General features: G+C 48.4%; 1 protein-coding gene across 3 annotated transcripts in view; it reads left to right on the top strand.

Moving 5' to 3' along the window:
• DGKG (diacylglycerol kinase gamma) overlaps nucleotides 1-18,168 on the top strand; it is a 285,515-nt gene that overhangs the window by 218,282 nt on the left and 49,065 nt on the right. For all 3 annotated transcript variants that reach the window (XM_045296401.1, XM_045296402.1, XM_045296403.1), the window contains one exon: nucleotides 9,140-9,317. In XM_045296401.1, coding sequence (XP_045152336.1) covers nucleotides 9,140-9,317 — 178 coding nt within the window. The remainder of the gene's footprint in view (nucleotides 1-9,139; nucleotides 9,318-18,168) is intronic.

Consider the following 18,168-nt stretch of genomic DNA (forward strand, 5'->3'; position numbering starts at 1 on the left):
TCCAGCTCATTGAGGGTCGTCCTCTTTTGTTGGTGCCCTTCACGTTACCAAGCGTGAGCTCCCATTCCAGGGACTGGTCCCTCCTGACATGTCCAAAAAGTGTGAGATGAAGTCGCTTCCTCCTCACTTCTAAAGACATTCCTGGCTGGACTTTTTTTGACAGATTGTCACAATACTCTCAATATTCTCAATATTCTCCACCAGCACCAGAATGCAAATGCATCCATTCTGCTGCACTCTTCCTTAGGCAGTGTCTAACTTTCACATGCATGTGAGACAATGGAAAATACCATGGTTTGGACCAGACACCTTAGTCCTTAAAGTAACCTGCTTGCTCTTCAGTATGTAAAGAGGTCTCTTGTAGCACATTTGCCCAGTGCGGTAGATCATTTGATGTTGTGACTGCTGCTTCCGGGAGCACTGATTGTGAATCCCAATAAAATGAAGTCCTTGCCACCTTCGGTTGTTTGTCCGTGGATCGTGGTGTGGTCTTGGTGTTGTTGTGAGGATTTGGGTTTCCTTGACTCTGATTTGCAATCCGTCCTGGAAGGCCGCCGTCCTTGATCTTCATCAGCAGATGCTTCAAGTCTTCCTGGCTTTCTGCAAGCAAGCTTGCATCATCTGCATATTTTAGGTGGTGAATGAGCCATCCTCTCATTCTGATGCAACAATCCTCTCCATGTAACCCAGCTTCTCAGACTATCTGCTCGCCATACAGATGGAAAGGATACAACCTTGATGCACACCTTGCCTGGTCTAAAATCACCCACTCTTCTGTTGTTCTGTTCAGAGGACGGCCTCTTCAGCCATGTAAGCACAATGATGACATCTGGAATTTCCATTTTTCTCCATGTTATCTGTAAAGATTACAGCGTTGGAAACCACATGGGCTGTCATACTCTGTCTCGTAGTGTGGCTATAAGTCATAATCAACTCAACAACTGGGCAATGCAACTTGCCTTTTGGAGTCCGTGAGCGGCACAAACAGTGAAGTGCTCAACTGACTACCCACATGTTGGCAGTGTGAACCGCCCACAGGCTCCTTGGAAGAGAAGCTGGACTGACGGTCTGCTTGCAAAAGGTCACAGCTGTGACAACGCCGTGGCTCATTTCTACTGCGCACAGTGCGTGGCAGTCATTTCAATGGCAATGAGAATTTGTCCTTTCTATAACACTTAGTGAGCAGAATGCCCGCATTCACTGTCTGATAGAACAGGTGAAAAACAAAGCGTCCTGCTGTCCCATTGATTCTAACTCAGCGCAGCCCCACAGAACGGAGTAGAATGTGCACGCTTGGCTTCCAAGACTGTATGTAAATCACTACAGGATAAGAAAACCTCCTCTTTCTCCAAGGAGCAGCTGGTGGATTCAAAGTGCTGATCCTGTGGTCAGCAGCACAACATGGAACTCGCTGTGCCACCAGGCCCTAGGGTGACCATTTTAGGGAATACTATTTTATTTGCCTACGTTGCTGTTGTTAGGTGCCATCGAGTAGCTGCAGCCCTCCGCACAAGAGAAGAAAACACTGCACAGTCCTGTGCCTTCTACACAAGTGTTCCTACACCTGAGCCCATGGATGCAGCCCAGCCCCTGGGTCAGTCCATCTGCCTGCAGCCTTCCTCTTGTGTGCTGCCCATCCCCTTTACCAACCAAGACGTCCTTCTCCAGAGATGGGTCTCTCCTGACAACATGTCCAAAGTTGGATGTAAGATGAAGTCTACCATCCTTGCCTCTAAGGAGCACTCTGGCCTTACTTTCTCCAATCCAGATCTGTTTGTCCTTTTAGCAGTGCACGCTACTTTCAATGTTCTTCTCTCCAGCACCACAATTCAAATGCATCGGTTCTTCTCGGGTCTTCCTTATTCGGTGTCCAACTTTCACATGCAATGGGGGGCACCATGGCTTGGGTCAGACACACCCTAGTCCTCAAAGTAACATCCTTGCTCGTCAATACTCTAAAGATGTCTTGTGCAGCACATTTATCTAATGCGATACGCCTTTTGGTCTCTTGACTGTTGCTTCCATGAGCGCTGGTTGTGGATCCCAGCAAGATAAACCCTGTGACAACTTCAACCTTTTCTCCATTTATCACCTATTGGTCCAGATGTGAGGATTTGGATCTTCCTTACGTTGAGTTGTCATCCGCACTGAAGGCTGAACCGTCATCAGCAAGGGCTTCCAGTTCTCCTCACTTTCAGCGAGCAAGGTTGTGTCATCTGCACACCACGAGCTGTTAGTAAGCCAGCTGTCCTACATTCTTGATGGTGCCCTCTTCTTCCCATAATCCAGCTTCTCTGATGGTTTGCTCAGCATGCAGATTGAATAGTGGTGACGGGATGTAATCCTGACTTACACCTTTCCTGATTTTAAACCATGCACTATTCCCTTGTGCTATTTGCACAACTGCCTTTTTTTTCTAACAGCTTTATTGGGACTTCATCCACATATTATATAATTCAGTAGTTCAGTTGTATCAAGGAGAATTCTTCAATCATTACCACAATCAATTTTAGAATATTTTCTTCTTCCTTGTACTCATTGTTATTAGTATAATTATTCTTAATGTGGGAAAAATATGCACAACAAAACATTGTGCTCAACAACTTCTACATGTATAGTTCAGTGCCATTGATTATACTCTTCATGTTGTACAATTACTGATATCCCTTTCCAAATTATTCCACCACTATTAACATAAACTCAGTGCCCCAAAACTTTTCCTCCTTTACCCATGGTAACCAATGGTCAACTTTGACTTCTCTCTTTCTTTCTTTCTTTCTTCCTTTCTTTCATTCATTCTTCCCATAGTTTCCTTGATAGACTTGTTTTCTTGATAGCCTAAGTATTTGTCACATACTTAGTTTTCTTGATAGACTAAGTATATATCATATACTTCAGTGGTTAAGTCATTTTTAGAAGTTGTCTATACATTTTCACAATCAGTGTTAGTGCTCCACACCCCACCGCATGCATGGTTTGTTCTCCAATTCCCCTCAGCCTCCCACGTCTTGTCCCTGATAAATCATCGCATCCGTTATTGTCTCTATGCCTCTGCTCCTTCTGTGCTTCATCAACTGGGGAACCATTGACAGTAAAACCATTAACATTAACAATGAAACAAAAATGAAACAAAGAGAAGAAAATAATAATATGGATTAAAAAATAAAGAATATGAAATAAAAGACCACCAACAATATTAGAAAAGCCAGAGAAGAAACTTCTGACATGGAACAAGTGAAAAATATTTGAGCCTAGAATAATTCAGGTTGGGTCAAGCGGGAGGTCAACTGATCAAGTATCATATTAAACTGTGGTCCAATCCACCATAATCAAGTTTACAATAATCTCTCTCTGAGAGTAAAGAGACCCTTGCCTGTGTTTGGAGAGGATCTGCAGGAGGCTTACTCTGACTAGAGACTCTGCAGATGGATTTGAGCTCCCACTGCCCTCCACAAATTGGGTGTGCCCACGTGCCTTTTGATCTTGTACAAGTTCCGAATGGGCACAATGAAGTGTTCTGGAATTCCCATTCTTCTCCAGGTTATCCACAGTTGATTGTGGTCCACACAGTCAAATGCCCCTGCATCGTCAATGAAACACAAGTATCCATCTTTCCGATACTGTCTGCTTTGAGCCAAGATCCGTCTGACATCAGCAATGATATAGATCCCTTGTTCCTCGTCCTCTTCTGAAGTGACCAGAACTCCTGGCAGCTCCCTGTCAAGGTACTGCTGCAACCATTGTTGGATGACCTCCAACAATGAATTCGGGAACAATGATATTGTTCTATAGTTTGAGCACTCTGTTGGGTCACCTTTCTTTGGAATGGGCACAAATATGAATCTCTTCCAGTCACTTGGCCAAGTAACAGTCATCCAGATTTCCTGGCAAGGATGAGTGAGTGCTTCCAGTGCTTCCTCAGCTGTGGAAACATTTCCATTGGTATTCTATCAATTCCTGAAGCCTTGTTTTATGGCAAAGGCATTCCAGGCAGTTTGAACTTCTTCCTTCGGCACCATTGGTTCTTGTTCATATGCCACCCCCTGAAATGGTGGAATGTCCACTAGTTCTCTTTAGTCCAGTGGCTCTGTGTATTCCTTCCATCTCCTCCTGATGTTTCCTGCATCTGTCAATATTTTTCTCACAGAACCTTTCAAGATCAAAACTCGAGGCTTGAATTTTTCTTGAGTTCGTTCAGTTTCAGATGTGCTCAGCGTGTTCTTCCCTTTTGATATTTTAATTCTAGGTCCTTGCCCATTTTGTTATAATATTGTCTTCTCGAGTTGCCCTTGGAAATGTTCTATTCAGCTCCTTGACTTCATCCTTTGTTTCCACTTGCTTTAGCTACGTACGCTATGATTAAAAGCAAGTTTCACAGCCTCTTCTGACATCCACTGTGATCTTTTCTTCCTTTCTGCTCTTTTTAATGACCTTTTGCTTTCTTCATGAACGATGACCTTGATGTCCTCCCACAGCTCATCAGGGCTTCTGTCAGTAGTGTTCCAGGCTACACATCTGTGCTTGAGATGTTCTCAAAATCCTGGTGGGGTAGACTCAAGGCCATATTTTGACTCTGTGGACCTGTTTTAATTTTCTTCAGCTTTATCCTGATACATATGATCAGTTGGTGGTCTGTTGCAGAGTTGGTCCCTTGCCTGGTTTTAGCTGAGCGTCTTGGTTGTGTCTTCCCATAAAGGTAGCCACTTTGATTTCTGTATACTCCACGTGGGAGTGTCTATGTGTATAGTCGCCTTTCATGTTGTTGAAAAGAGGTATTTGCTATGAACAAGTCATTGCTTTTGCATAATTCTCTCATGCGATGTCCAGCTTCATTATTACCAAGTCCAGGTTTACAAATACTATTCCTTCCTCTTTGTTTCCAACTTTTGCATTCTAATCACCGATAACTATCAATGCACCTTAATTGCATATTTGATCAATTTCCAACTGAAGTAGTTGGTAGAATTCTTCAATTTCTGCATCACTAGCTTTTGTGGTTGGTGCTTACAGTTGAATGATAGTTGTATTGATTGGATTTCCTTGAAGGTGGATAGAAAAATTCTATCACAAACAACACTGTTCTTCTCGATGGATTTAGCAAGATCTTTTCTGACAATGTCTCATATTTTTGTGGCAAGAAACATAGGACTGAGTAAGGCCTGGAGACCTGGATGCTAGCTTAGCTCCACTGTTAAATGAATTGTGTCCCACAGACACGTGCCTGAAGCCCCTGGATGTCATTTATGAAAAATTAATTCCTGTCTTGTAGGTCCCATGATGCCCTAGTGCAATACAAAGTGAAACTGAATGAGAGCAGTTGAGAAGACATCACCCGCCCCACCCCCACCCCAAAGTGGAGCAGTTACGTTCTTGAGGGTTGTGTAAAGTACCTGGTCTAGTGCAGAATTGCTCACTGCCTTCAAGTCAGCCCCCAAGTCTCGCAATGGCATGAAATGCTTCCTAGCCCTGGACCAGCTCCATGGTCACTTGCAGATCAAACCATTGTCATCTGCCAGGTTTCATTGGTTGGTCTTTGGAAATAAATCACCAGTCTTTTCTTCTTTGGTCTGGAAGCCCTGCTGAAACCTGTTTAGCACCATATGCAACACGTGATAGTTTCCCTGGCAAACACATGATAGTTTCACATGGGATTCATTGACTAGGAGAAATAAACTTGTATCTCCCACGCGGAAGGCCAGAACGCTGTCCCTGAATTAGCAGTACGCCCATGTCTTAATAATGGGAGAGCCATAACAAAGGGTCGTGGAACCAAGACTTCAAATAACCTGGATGGCCTAGCCCGGGGGCTGGCAAACTTTTGAGATGGAAGAGCCCGCCCTGCCCCTCACAATAATTTAAAAATTATTTGAGAGCCATCGCTGAATATATGTACTGAAAGAGTCACATATGGCTCTGAGCTGCAGTTTGCTGATTCCTGGGCTAGAGAAAGCTTGGACCAAAAGATGGATTGAATCAATTGATGTACTCTAAAGACCAGTGTCTTAAGTTTGAGGACCCCTGTGTGGGGCAAACAGTTTGTGGTCAGCTGTTGATCTGAAACCTGGCCATTTGGATCCTCCCAGCGGTACCATGGAAGAAAAGCCCTGGTGCTCTACTTCCGTTAAGATTGCAGCCGAAAACCCCTTAAAACACTTCTCAGTAGCACATGGGGTCACCGCAAGTCAGGGTTGAGTTGGGGGCAAACAAAAACAACAGCATGTCTGAGTTTGGAGAAAAAGGACCACACAAGTGCAGGATAAGGAAGCGCCAGCTCAGACTTAGATCCTGACAAGAGTCTGACTGAGATGACCACCTACCCGGGCTGAAGCAGTACTGTCTGCTAGATGCCCTTGAACAAACTCGGGCAACATTAACATGACAAGGATAAAGATACTGGGGCACGCATTACGCCCTTGCATGGACTGAAGGTTTGGGGGGCACGATAGTGTTGTGGAATCCAAGTTCCAGAAACTGGTAGTGTCATTGCCCGAGTCCCACTGGGTCCTATCAGTGGGCTGTTTTCATGTGTGGGTCCTAATTGAAGCACCCCAGTGGCGTAGGGGTCCTTGTTGACTGCTAACCATAGTGACAGTCTCAGAAACCCTAGGGAGCAATTCTACTCTCTCTGATAGGATCTTGATGTGTCGGAGTCGACTTGATGGCAGTGGGTTCTGCTTTGTTTTAAGCTGAGTAGGAGCCTAACAAACTGGAATGTGCTTAGAAGAGGGTAGCCAGGATGGGGAAGGGTCTGGAAGCCAAGTTCCACAGAAGGTGGAGAAGTAGGAGTGTTCAACCCAGACTTAGTTAGTTAACTTCCCCTGTGCCTTACTTTCCCCAAATGTGAAGAAGGAATATTAGTCCTACCTCATCGGATTATTATGAGCACAATAAATAAGATATGCCTGTAAACGTTTATCTGGAAGGTGGCAGGTGCTTCATAGATATATATCCAATGAGGATGATGATGGTGATGATTTGTCTGTCATACCCATCATCAGCCCCTGCCCATGATCCTGTGGAGGAGGAAGGAGAGTCATTCCATGTGGCTTCAGAAGGGAAAATTAGCCCTATAATGCCTGAATTTTTAATTTCAGGGGGAAAATTTTTTTGTTTTTATTCTTTACTTTCACAGTTACCAATATATATATTAATATATATATTTAATTAAATGTTACGAAAACATCGCGCTCGGCATTATAGGGTTAGGACCGATGGGTAGAAGCAGGAAGAACGAATCTGGGCCAACGAGACCTTTCAAACAACCAGAACTTCCCAGTGAGCATGCCAGCTTCCGGTTCCTGGACAAGCTCACCCTGTTGGCCATTTGTCGTTGAGACGAAGTCATGGGGTGAAAAAATACCATAAATTGTGAACTTTCAGCAAATCTCGAGGTGAGCTAATGCAAACACGAGAAGCCTCGTCTTCTCTCTTGGCAAATCGTTGGCAATTTGGAATTGGAGGTGAAGTTGGAGAACAGGTTTTTGTTGCTAATGGTCTTCCCTGCCTTGCAAGGAGCAAAATTGAGCATAATGGTCTGTTTCTTAATGCTGTTGGTGCAGAATTACCACTCGTGGGTGGTTTCTTCTTTCATGGTTAGATGCTAACGGTTCATATTTGGGCACCCTCTCCAGAGGAAGTTCTCTTTCCTGAGGATAGGCGGGGCGGGGGCGTTCCTTTTGTCAGCTTTTCCTCGGTGACCTTCTTGTCTTGTGACAGCCATCATCCCCATTTTGTGTTTCCCTGCCTCTGTGCCTAATCTACTTGATACTGCAAACGTGATTGGTTTAAAAAACACCTTGTACTGCGAATGGACTCATGAACACAACAAAGGCAATTTGATTCCCAAATGAGATAGTGTGCACAGGTGTGTTGTTGTTGTTGTTGTTGTTGTTGCTGCTGGGTGCTGTTACATTGACTCCAATTCCCAGTGACCCCCACATGCCACAGCCTCATCATTGTGATGTCTGGGCCCAGGGTGGCAGCCACTTTGTTAATCCATCTTGTTGAGGGTGTTTGTTTGTTTGTTTTTGCTGCCCTTCTGCTTTACCAATCATGATGCCCTTTTCCAGGGACTGGTCTCTTGACCACACATATGGGGGAGGGGGTCACTAGGCAATCCATAGCAGCAGTCAAATTCCCCAAGGTTGATTCCCTGCTCTGTTATTGACCAACTACTTGACCTTTGATAATTTAGCTCACCTCTGTGAGTCCATTCTTTTCTTTTGTGAAATTAACTGAACGACCTATAATCCTGAGGAATGAGGAACAGAATATGTTTCATGCTGTGGTGGTAAGCACCATGCCAAAATGAGCGGACTGAATAGATAATGTGAGACTGGCAAATTCAAGCCTTTTGGCCTTTTGTATCTCCAGGGGGATGCTGCTTGGACAAAAAAGCTACTACCTCAGCAAGCACATAGGCCAAAATTGCACTTATGATACAGATATGGGAGGCAGGAACATTGTGAAAGCCTTTCCTATCCTAAGGTCTTGTACTTCTCACAGGAAGGACTAAATAAGAGGGAGAAAAATGAAAGTTTTCTATAGTTTGTTGAGAATTGACTGCGTGTTAGATTCTGGACTCGTGGACCCACCAAGTCTTTACAATGATAAGGATGGAGCAGAATAGAAGGCAGTAAGGTTGGATTGGAGAGCACTTTTGCAAATGCTTTGTACTCGGACCCTAAAAAAGGAGCCCTGGTGGAAATGTGGGTTAGGCATTGGGCTGCTAAGCAAACCACAAGGTGGGCGGTTCAGAGCCACCAGCAGTACCTTGGGAGAAAAATAAGACTGTCTGCTCGCATAAAGATTTACAGCCTTGGAAATGATACATAGGGCCTCTGTGAGTCCGAATTGCCTCAAGGGCAGTGAGTGAGTTTGGCCTGACCCTGCAACACTCCTGGACCTGTTGTGATCCCTGGAGCCTTGTGCTGCTGTCCCCGGTACTGAACCGGACTAGCTCTTGCAAAGGTCAAACATTAGGCCTGAGGAATGTTGCCCAAGATTCAGCTTCTGAGAAGAGACAGGGTGGTGGCTGGGGGCCATCATGCCCTTTTTGAGAAGCCTCCACCACCCACCTATGGAATCTTGCTTGGAAGAGTGGAGGACACTAACAGATGGCCTTTTCTCTGTTCCCCAGTGTGACGGGGTTGAAGTGGACCTAAGCAACGTCTTCCTTGAAGGCATTGCCATCCTTAACATCCCCAGCATGTACGGAGGCACCAACCTCTGGGGAGAAACCAAAAAGAATCGAGCTGTGATCCGGGAAAGCGGGAAGGTCGTTATTGACCCCAAGGAACTGAAATTCTGTGTCCAAGGTAAGGCAGGACCCAAGACTGTTTGCTGTAGGTCAGTGGGAGGGGCATTCAGGTAAGTCGATAGGCAAACTCTATCAGAATCTACAGCAGATCCAACTGTAAGACCAACTAGGACCTCTAGTAATATGCTGACTCATCAGCCCTCCTGTTGCAAAGTTTATAACCTAACTGAGAAGGTAAAGCCAACAATAAGGGAGCCCTAAATGACAGTCAGTGGTCGCACCATGGGGGTTCTAAGAGTTGAATGCTGCACGGTCATGGCTGTAAGTGTCCTCTAAGTCACCAAATCCAATAGCCATTTTCCTATTGCTTTCATTGAGAGGGGTCAGCTCTCAATGCCATTGGACGCCGGTGATCTCCCCCTCTTCTTGGAAGCAGCGTCCACTTGGCTTCAGGATTCCACACTGTCTGAACTGTCCTCCTACCTCACAGGTCACACCTCATCCATCTTCATTGCCAGTTCTTCTCCCTGACTTCTTGATGTTTTCTCTGCCTGTACTTACCCCTGGATGGTCTCATTCAACCCTAAGGCTTTATTTAAACACCTCACGATGCCAAGGGTGCCTCAAACCAGGCCGACTGCTCCCTGGGCTCTAGGCTCCCGTGCCCAACAGCCTGTGCTGCAGTGTGTCCACCCGGGCCTCCCACCAACCATCCCTCTCACCCACAGCCTTCTCCATCTCGTTGATAAACAATCAACTCTAGGCTTCTAGTTGTTCCAGTCAAATACTTGCCACGCACCTTGAGTCCCCCTTTTGAGTTCATGTACCTCACATAACCCACCAGAAAATTTGGTGGCTCAACCTTTTAAAATGTTTCCCACCAAAAAGTCACCCAGGATCCAGCTAACTTCTCACAACCTGCATTCGTACGACCTTGGTCTGAGCCGCCATCATCTGAGTCCTGGACTACTGCAAATCCTCCTGAGGGGATTCCTTGCGTTTAACTCTACCTGGTAAAATCCACTCTCACCACTACATCCAGAGTACACCTGTGAAAACCTGTCAGACCATGCCATTCCTCTGCCCAAACCCTGCAGAGGCCCCACATCAAAACCAAAGCTCTCAGTGTGGCCTGCAGAGCCCCGTGTAGGTATAACCTCCTCATATTGAACCTGAGCCTTCCTCTGCTGCTCTTCCTTAAGCTCTGCCTCCACCACCGGTTTCCCTCACACAGCAGGCGGCTCCTCAGAACAGACTGGTTGCTCTGCCTGCAACGTCCTGTGTCCTAGGGACTATCAGCTAGGCCTTCCTCTTTCTGCCCACTGAGGGAGCGAATGTAGCTCACCACGACCTTGACGCCAACCCCTTGCTAGCCATTTCCACCAACAAACCAATGGGCATTTGAGGAAAGTTGCTAGCAGCTCTGATTCCTCAGTGCGTTAGATGAATGGGCTCCAGAACTCCTTGAAGTGGTCTCAGGTAGGACTGGTGCCTGCGGGAGAGAAGCCTTATGTGAAGGCTTTGGCAAAGGAACCATGCTGAAAGGCAGGAGACTGGGATTCTAGTCCACATGTTGCCACCAACCTACTTGTTGGCACGTCCATGGTCCTTGAAGAATGCCAGTGTCTGGTGTACAAGTTTTGGTGCCTGGCTAGATGGATTGGGCCAGATCCTTGATTCTAAGTAGGGCTTGTTTATTGACAATGCAGAGTCCTAGGACCCAGTACAAAGTTTCCTCATTAACTTAGGAATTTTTAATGAGCTCCTCAATGGACTCTGATGGACCGCCAGCTTTGAGAACCACAGATGTAGACAGATATCCCAAGTCTCTTCCCGGCGTCACGTCTTAGAAGTCTGTGTCTGTGTGCTTTGATGTCCCAGCCTGTAGCTCCCGCCAGTGGACGGAGACAGAGCTTGGCTGACTCTCACAGGGAGTGGCTACTGGCTCATTTCAGACCCAGCTGTTGGATAATGGGATTGTTGAACTCCAGGGCAAGGCCATCAAACAGCAGCATCTCCATACTTCCCTCCCTTTAAGGAAGACTCAGGCTCGTTTTGTTTTGAAGGAGTTCCTGGTTGGCACAGACAGTGAAGCACTTGGCTATTAGTCAAAACATTGGCAGTTCAAACCCACCCACAGGCACCTCGGAAAACAGGTCTGGCAATCTGCTTCCCCAAGGTCATGGCCTTGAAAGCCACGGAGAGTGGTTCTGCTCCACACACGGGGCTGCCATGTGCGACTGACCCTGTGGCAACTAAAAAACACAGCTGGGAGTCGGGGGAGGGACGTGTTCTGGTCTCTGCCGTGGAGCCCTGTGGCATAGTGGTTGTACATTGGGCTACTCACCCAAGGTCAGTCATTGAAACCACCAACTCCTCGGGAGAAACCCCGGCTTTCTACTCCCATAAAGTTACAGTCTCAGAAACACAGAGGCAGTTCCAGCCTGTTCTAGAGGGTCGGTAAGAGAATTCATTTGGGTTTAGGGTGGTTTTCTTGGTTTGTTGGTTTGGTTTGGTTTGGTGTATGGCCCTTTGACGTCCCTTTCACTTCACACAGTACACTTTTCTATTTACATAAATTATTAAACGGACTAATGTGCTCCTCCTTCCGCCCTTGGCAGGGACATTGTAGATGGGATTGTGGGTGCTGGAAGAGGAGGGGTGGAAGCTTGGAAGGTTTCTGAAAGTCTCCTGCCACCACCCCCACTCTGTCAGCCAGAAAAGAACTCGCCACCGTAGAGCCCTTCTCCTCCTCCCCCCACATGTGACATCCCTTCTCCTCCCAGGGTCTCGGGAAAGCTCTTGCTGAGCTCCTGCTCTCGTTAGGACTTAAAGAACAATCTTCATCTTCCAGTGAAATGTCTGAGCCTGTATCTTCCCCTTCGTCAAGCAAAAAGGAGTGGCCCAGAGTAAAGTGTCTGCTGATGGCTCTTGACCATCATGTCCAGGAATCCTCTTCCCAATTTCCCCTTCCCTCCCCCTGAAGATGTGCTTTCCTAGCGAAAAACAAAACCACTTCCTGTTCTTTGGATGAGGACATAGGCCAATCAGAGAAGGGGACCGGTCTCGTGGTGAAGCAGAGATGCCAACCTTGAGCTTTGTCCTTGGAAGGGCCACAATCTCATGGAAGCTGAGCTGTGCGTGGCAAAAGCTCAAGAGGCAACTTCTTTTAGGGGAAAAGCGATGGCTTGGAAGTCAAAGACCTGGACTCCAGGTTCGACACTGCCTCTCACCTGTTGTGTGACTTTGGCAAAGCCAACTCAGCAGCAGTAGGTCTGGGCCCCATCTCCTTGCATCTTCATTGTCCTTCCACGTAAAATAGAAGCCCTGGGGGTGTCGTGGGCTCCGAACTGCAAGGTCGGAAGTTTGAAACCCCCTGCCCCCCCTCCCCGTTCTATAAAATGGAGGTGTGTCTAGGTGGGGGGGGCCATGGCCAACCTTGGATAGGGGTCTCTTCCTCCTTTCAGCCTCTTCTCCTCCAGTAACTCTAGGCTGGTGACGGAAAACAGCAAACTCATTTGAACTCAAGGCAACCCCACAGGTGCCGGAACTGGACTCCATGGGGTTTTCTATGGCTGTGACCTTTGGAAGTAGATTGGCTATGATCTTTTGGAAGTAGACCACCAGGCCTTTCTTCCAATGCTCTTTGGTGTGGACTTGGACCTCCAGCCAGATACAGCTGGACAGATACAGTTGTTCCAGCCCTAGAGACCATGGTCCAGCCTTCCCACACATCTCTCCACGTGCTACCCTGCGCCTCACACCTGTTCCAGCTTACCTAGCCTGCCCTGCCCTTGTTTTTTCCTGTTGCAAGATCTGGACCAGCAGCAACCACAAGATTAGGTGGTCCACCCGTGGCCCCTCTGGGCCTCTGATAGCAAAGCCACTTCTAGGCGTCCTGATGGTGTTCACAGTTAATGCCACTTCTGAAACATCAGACCCTGAAAACCCCTTAGAACATAGTCCCACTCTGACACTTGAGGGTTGCCCTCATGGGGGTGTACGGGGTCTTCCCGCAGCTTTGAGTAGCCCACGTGACAAGATGTACACCTGACACTCCCGGCAGCGAGCCTGGGCATTTCCTCCCACAGGATTCTCAGCTTTACCATGCAGTTCTGCAAGCCCTTTATGGTTCCCGCCTTAGTACAGGTTTCAGCTAGAGACCCAGAGTCCCGCACTGCCCCTCAGCCCTGGCTCGTGGAAACCTCCAATAATCACTTATCGGCATGTGTCTCTCACACCTGACTGAGCTCCTCAAGGAAATACCCAAGGTCACCTTCCAGTCCAGTCCCTTCTGACCCATGGCAATGAACTGCTCCACAGAGCTCTAGCTATGTCTGTCTCCATGGGCCTCCCCTGGCATCCCGCAGTGACTGCCTTGCGGGAATCTGCAGGGTTAAGCCTTGGGTGTGTGTGTGTGTGTGTGTGTGTGTGTGTGTGTGTGTGTGTGTGTACATGCATACCCAAGTGTCACTTCCAGGTGAAGGCTGCATAATGTAGCTATCAGAGACCTGTTTCTATAGAAACGTTGGTGTTTTCTTTCTAGCATTGAAAGCCTAGAATCCTGGCCCTCTTAGAAATCATCGCGTCCTTGTCAGGAAAGTAAGAACTGGTAAGGTATAGTCGCTCGCCCAGGGCCATCCAGTAGTGAAGTCACCCAGGCCTTTGAGTTCGCCTAGCCAGCCCTCGGAGGAGGCTTTTCCTTTCCCTGCGGCTTTGTGGGTCATAAGCTTTCTGACACAAATAGTCAACGCTGCCCACAAAGCAGCCACAGGTGATACATGAGTGTTCCAATAAAACTTTATTTATAAAGCAAGCAGCTGGGTGGCTTGGGCCCAGCACTCGGGCCTCGTGTGGTCCATGAAGCAGCAGCAGCGGTATTATTAGACATGCGGAGGCTCAAAGACCCACACCAGACCTCCTCGATCAGAATCTGCACTTGACCAAGAGCCCCTAGCAAACTGCAAATGTGGAAACACTAGTTGGCCAGGACACAAGCACTTGTGGCCCCCAAGAAGGCCAAGAAAGCATTTTACAGACTAAGAAAGAGATCGATTCTACATCATCCTAACCAGTGCCCACGTCCTAGCCCAGTGAAACCCGTGGAAGCCCGAACTCAACACAGCTTGTTTTCCCAGGTCTTGAACGTTTGTGTTTTTTGCTTTTCCTGCCTTTGACAAGGTGCAGTCATATAGTTTTCTGTTGGTGCAGCGTCTTGACGGTTTCCTCTGACAAGTTTCCCAGGTTCCAGGCTCTTTGGGTTTTACTGTATCTTACACACACAACAATACTCTCCTTCCCCTAATTTCTGGTTTGGGCCCCTCTCTAGTGGACTGGACAGTCAAGCGAAGCAATTCTTCATTCTTCCTCAGTTGACTCTCCAAGCAACCTCTCAGACGCAATAGTGTGCCCTGTCTCGCCCACTTCCCTGCCAGGAGCTGGGAGGGGCTGCCTGCAGCCCGCACGAGGCTGCTCAACCTCTGCAGTGGGGAAACTTGCTCACACAGGTTCAAGCGGGAGTCAAACTCCAGCTCACTGCCTGCCTCAGGAGGTTTGCTGCTCAAAATAGAGCCATGGAGCCAAGGAAACTTTCATTTTTCACACAGAGAAATAATTCCTAGACCAAGATCCTTGGCAGGACTAGACACTTTCTTTTTCCCTCCCCTACTGCCTGCCCCATCTTGATCCCAAGCCACTTGCCATCACTAGTAAGCCATTTACTAGTGGGTCACCCCTGAAACCCAACCTGGAGCAGAGCTGCCTGCTGTCACAGGCTCGGCCACAGCCTGAACAGCAGTGTTCTGAACTGGGTCTGAATTTGTATAAGAGGTGTTTAATCTTCTTAATCAGCCAACATGCATTAGGCTGTTATTGACTGTGCACCTACTTATGGGCCAAGCCTGTTTGCATATCTCAGTATCTAATCACTGTACATCTGAGGACATAGAAGCTCATTGGGCTAAGTGGCTGGCCCAAAAATCACACAGATAAAGCACAGCAGGGCCTGGGTTCAAACCTGCCTCCAACTCCCCAGTGCACCTTCGGTGCTGGGAAGGAGGCAAGCATGCCTGGGATGCGGGGTCCCAGAGAAATAGATGTGGAACAATTGTGCCCATTCTGCCATGTTGGTCAAGCACTGTTGGGTGGTAGAGATATTGAGCATCATAGGCGAGTGGGAGGCAAGGGAAGGAAGGGCTGCCCTTCAAAGCTGGGTCCCCAGCTGCCCAGCGCTGAGGTTGACAGTAAATATGTGATGTCTGTACTGAAGAGTGAATAGACAAGATGGCGAAGGGGTGAAGGAGGCTGTGAGTTAGAGCACGAGCACACAGAAGTAGCAAACAGGCAGACGGAAGGTTGGAGGCCCTTGAGTGTTATGCCAAGCAAAGTCCATGGATAAGGCCTGCACGCCGGGAGTGTGAGCAGTGTGGACCAGAGGAGAGGGACAGGCACTGGCGGCAAGGAGACCCGGCAGAAGGCGAATGCCCAGGGCAGGCTTAGAGCTCTCAGGGTGTGAGTTAGAGGCAGCCCCACAAAGGGAAGAGGGGAGTGGACAGAAGCAATGAGAAATGAACTGGTGAACGTGATAGTGCCCCCAAGCTGATTCTTCCTGCCCCACGCGCCATCCAGTAGGGCTCCAGCTTCTTCCAGCCGCCAGCCCAGCCTCCTAATCCACACACCTACCCAAGGCCGGGCGTCTGTTTGGTGACTGGAGGGAATGCTGAATGGATGCTTTCTGAAGGAACGCGCCTCCTCCTAGCTCCAGCACGCATCTCTTCCCACTTTCAGGCCAATTCACCCAACATCTGTTCAGCTCCTACTTCAGTTGAACCCTAGACTCTGGGAATATTTCATAATTACCATCTCATTTTAAAGATTAGGGGAAAATAAACTCAGAGAGGTCGATTGCCCTGCCCAAAGCCACCCGAACTGGAAGCTCCGGGACAAGGGCCCCCGTCCTAGTGTTCCAAACGAGAACTCTTTCTGCACACGGCAGCACCCCACACCATCCACACAGCCCCATCTCTGGCAACAACGAGGCACTCCCTACTCCTCCCCAACAACCAGTCACTCCTCTGGCTGTGCATTTTGGGGGCCGGGGGCCCCTGTATGTGTTTCTCTGGTGATGAGTAGTTCTCTGCTACTTACCTTAGCTGTGTCATGCCTGAGGGTCAGGTTTGAGCTAACCCAAAAAATCTGACCATGTATGGATTTATTTTATTACATACTCCAGGCCTGGAATTGAGGCTTCTTGAACTCAGGGGGCCAAATAATGCCAGATAATACACCAACTAGTATTTTACTTAAGGGGCGGGCTAGGATTCAACATCCCATCTAATAAAGTCATAGTAGTGAGGAGTTGAGAATAGGCTCATCCCCCCTAGCTCACCTCCCGCCTTCAGGGCCCCTGTTGCTCCGAGTCACATGATCCATGCCTTGACTCCTCTGCTCCGAGCTGAGGTTTGCAGTCACAGGAGCTTTGGTTTGAATCCCAGGTCCACCACGTGCCGGCTGTGTGATACTAAGCAAGTATCTTAACGCTCTGAGCTAGGAGTTTCCCGGATGCAGGGGACTGGGGGGGTGGGGAGGGATGTTCAGTCTCTCAGAGTTGCCACAGGTTGAAAGTATGATCACCTTGGTGAAGCAAGTTTGACCGGGCCTAGAACCTTTGCTGGGCTAGGATCGTTCCCTCCAGGTCCTCATTGGGACACACACACACACACACACACACACACACACACCATGGGATTTCCTGTAACTCCACTGCCTGCCAGGCCCCCTGAGACCTTCCCACCCCTGGTTTTCCTTGGTGGCACAATGACATTTCAGAGCCATTTCCAAATGTTTCTTCCTGAGAAATTCCCCACCACATACCTCTGCAGGCACATTGCCGGCTCCTGCTTCTGAAGTCACCTGGTGTCCTGTCCACCCCACTCCCTTTGCAGGGAAGTTGAGTCCCCTCCCCCAATGTACGGAGCCTTCCTCAGAGCCATCCGAGGGGCCTGTGCTGGTGGTTTTCCTGCCCGGGGTGTAGGGTTCCACTGAACCATCTTCTGCCAGAGAAGTAAGAACTGCTGCCAGTCAGCTCTTGATCCCAGAACCCGGGAAATCCAGGCTCCATCTTGGTTGGAATAGCTCCGTGGAAGCCTGAAAGAGGGAATAGACTTCACCAAGATCACACAGTCCGTACAGGGACCAAACTCCCAGGCTCTGCCTGCTGAACCCACACATCCCAACGCTCTTAGACCGGCAGCCTCTCTCTCCTCAGCAGAAAGCAGTCTGGCTGCTTCTCCTCTTCCTCCTGCTTCCCAACTGGATGACCCAGAGACCACGGCCGTTGGGTACCTTCCTGCAACTCATCCAGGTCCTGAGGAGACTGTACAGAGCCCCGGGAAGAGAGGAAACCTGGCAGCAGGCGGGGTGCCCCTTATTGAGCATAGCAGGATAAAAACTCCTCTCAGAGGGAAGGGGGTACACAGCTAAACACCACCCACTACCAGGAAGCCGATTCCAAATCAGAGTGTCCCCACACAAGGGTGTGACTCTTTATAAGAGCAGACAGCTTCAACTCCCACCTCCCCACCCCCCACAATGAGCTTCCAGTAGGCTTGAACCACGGACCCCGTGGTCAGCAGTCCAACCCTTTCCAGACAACACCATGTGATAGCAAAGCCATGCCTTCAAGATGGCCAAGTCCTGCTGTGCCTCCACCCTGCTCAGTCCAGACACCATGCATACACATGCAGACATACATGCAGACACACACCTGCATGTGACCGCAGGGAAAGGACAGGGAAGTCGTTTTCAAATAAAAAGTTGAGTTTCCTCCCACTTTAGAGTAAGTGAGCTAAAAAAAAAGGTGGGGGGTGGGGAGTGATGGTGCTTTGCTTGCGGGGTGGGTCATGGTGCCT

The sequence above is a fragment of the Echinops telfairi genome, unplaced genomic scaffold (genome assembly GCF_000313985.2).
Source record: "Echinops telfairi isolate 266 unplaced genomic scaffold, ASM31398v2 ScPeMD7_7407;HRSCAF=8445, whole genome shotgun sequence".
Classification (NCBI taxonomy): domain Eukaryota; kingdom Metazoa; phylum Chordata; class Mammalia; order Afrosoricida; family Tenrecidae; genus Echinops; species Echinops telfairi.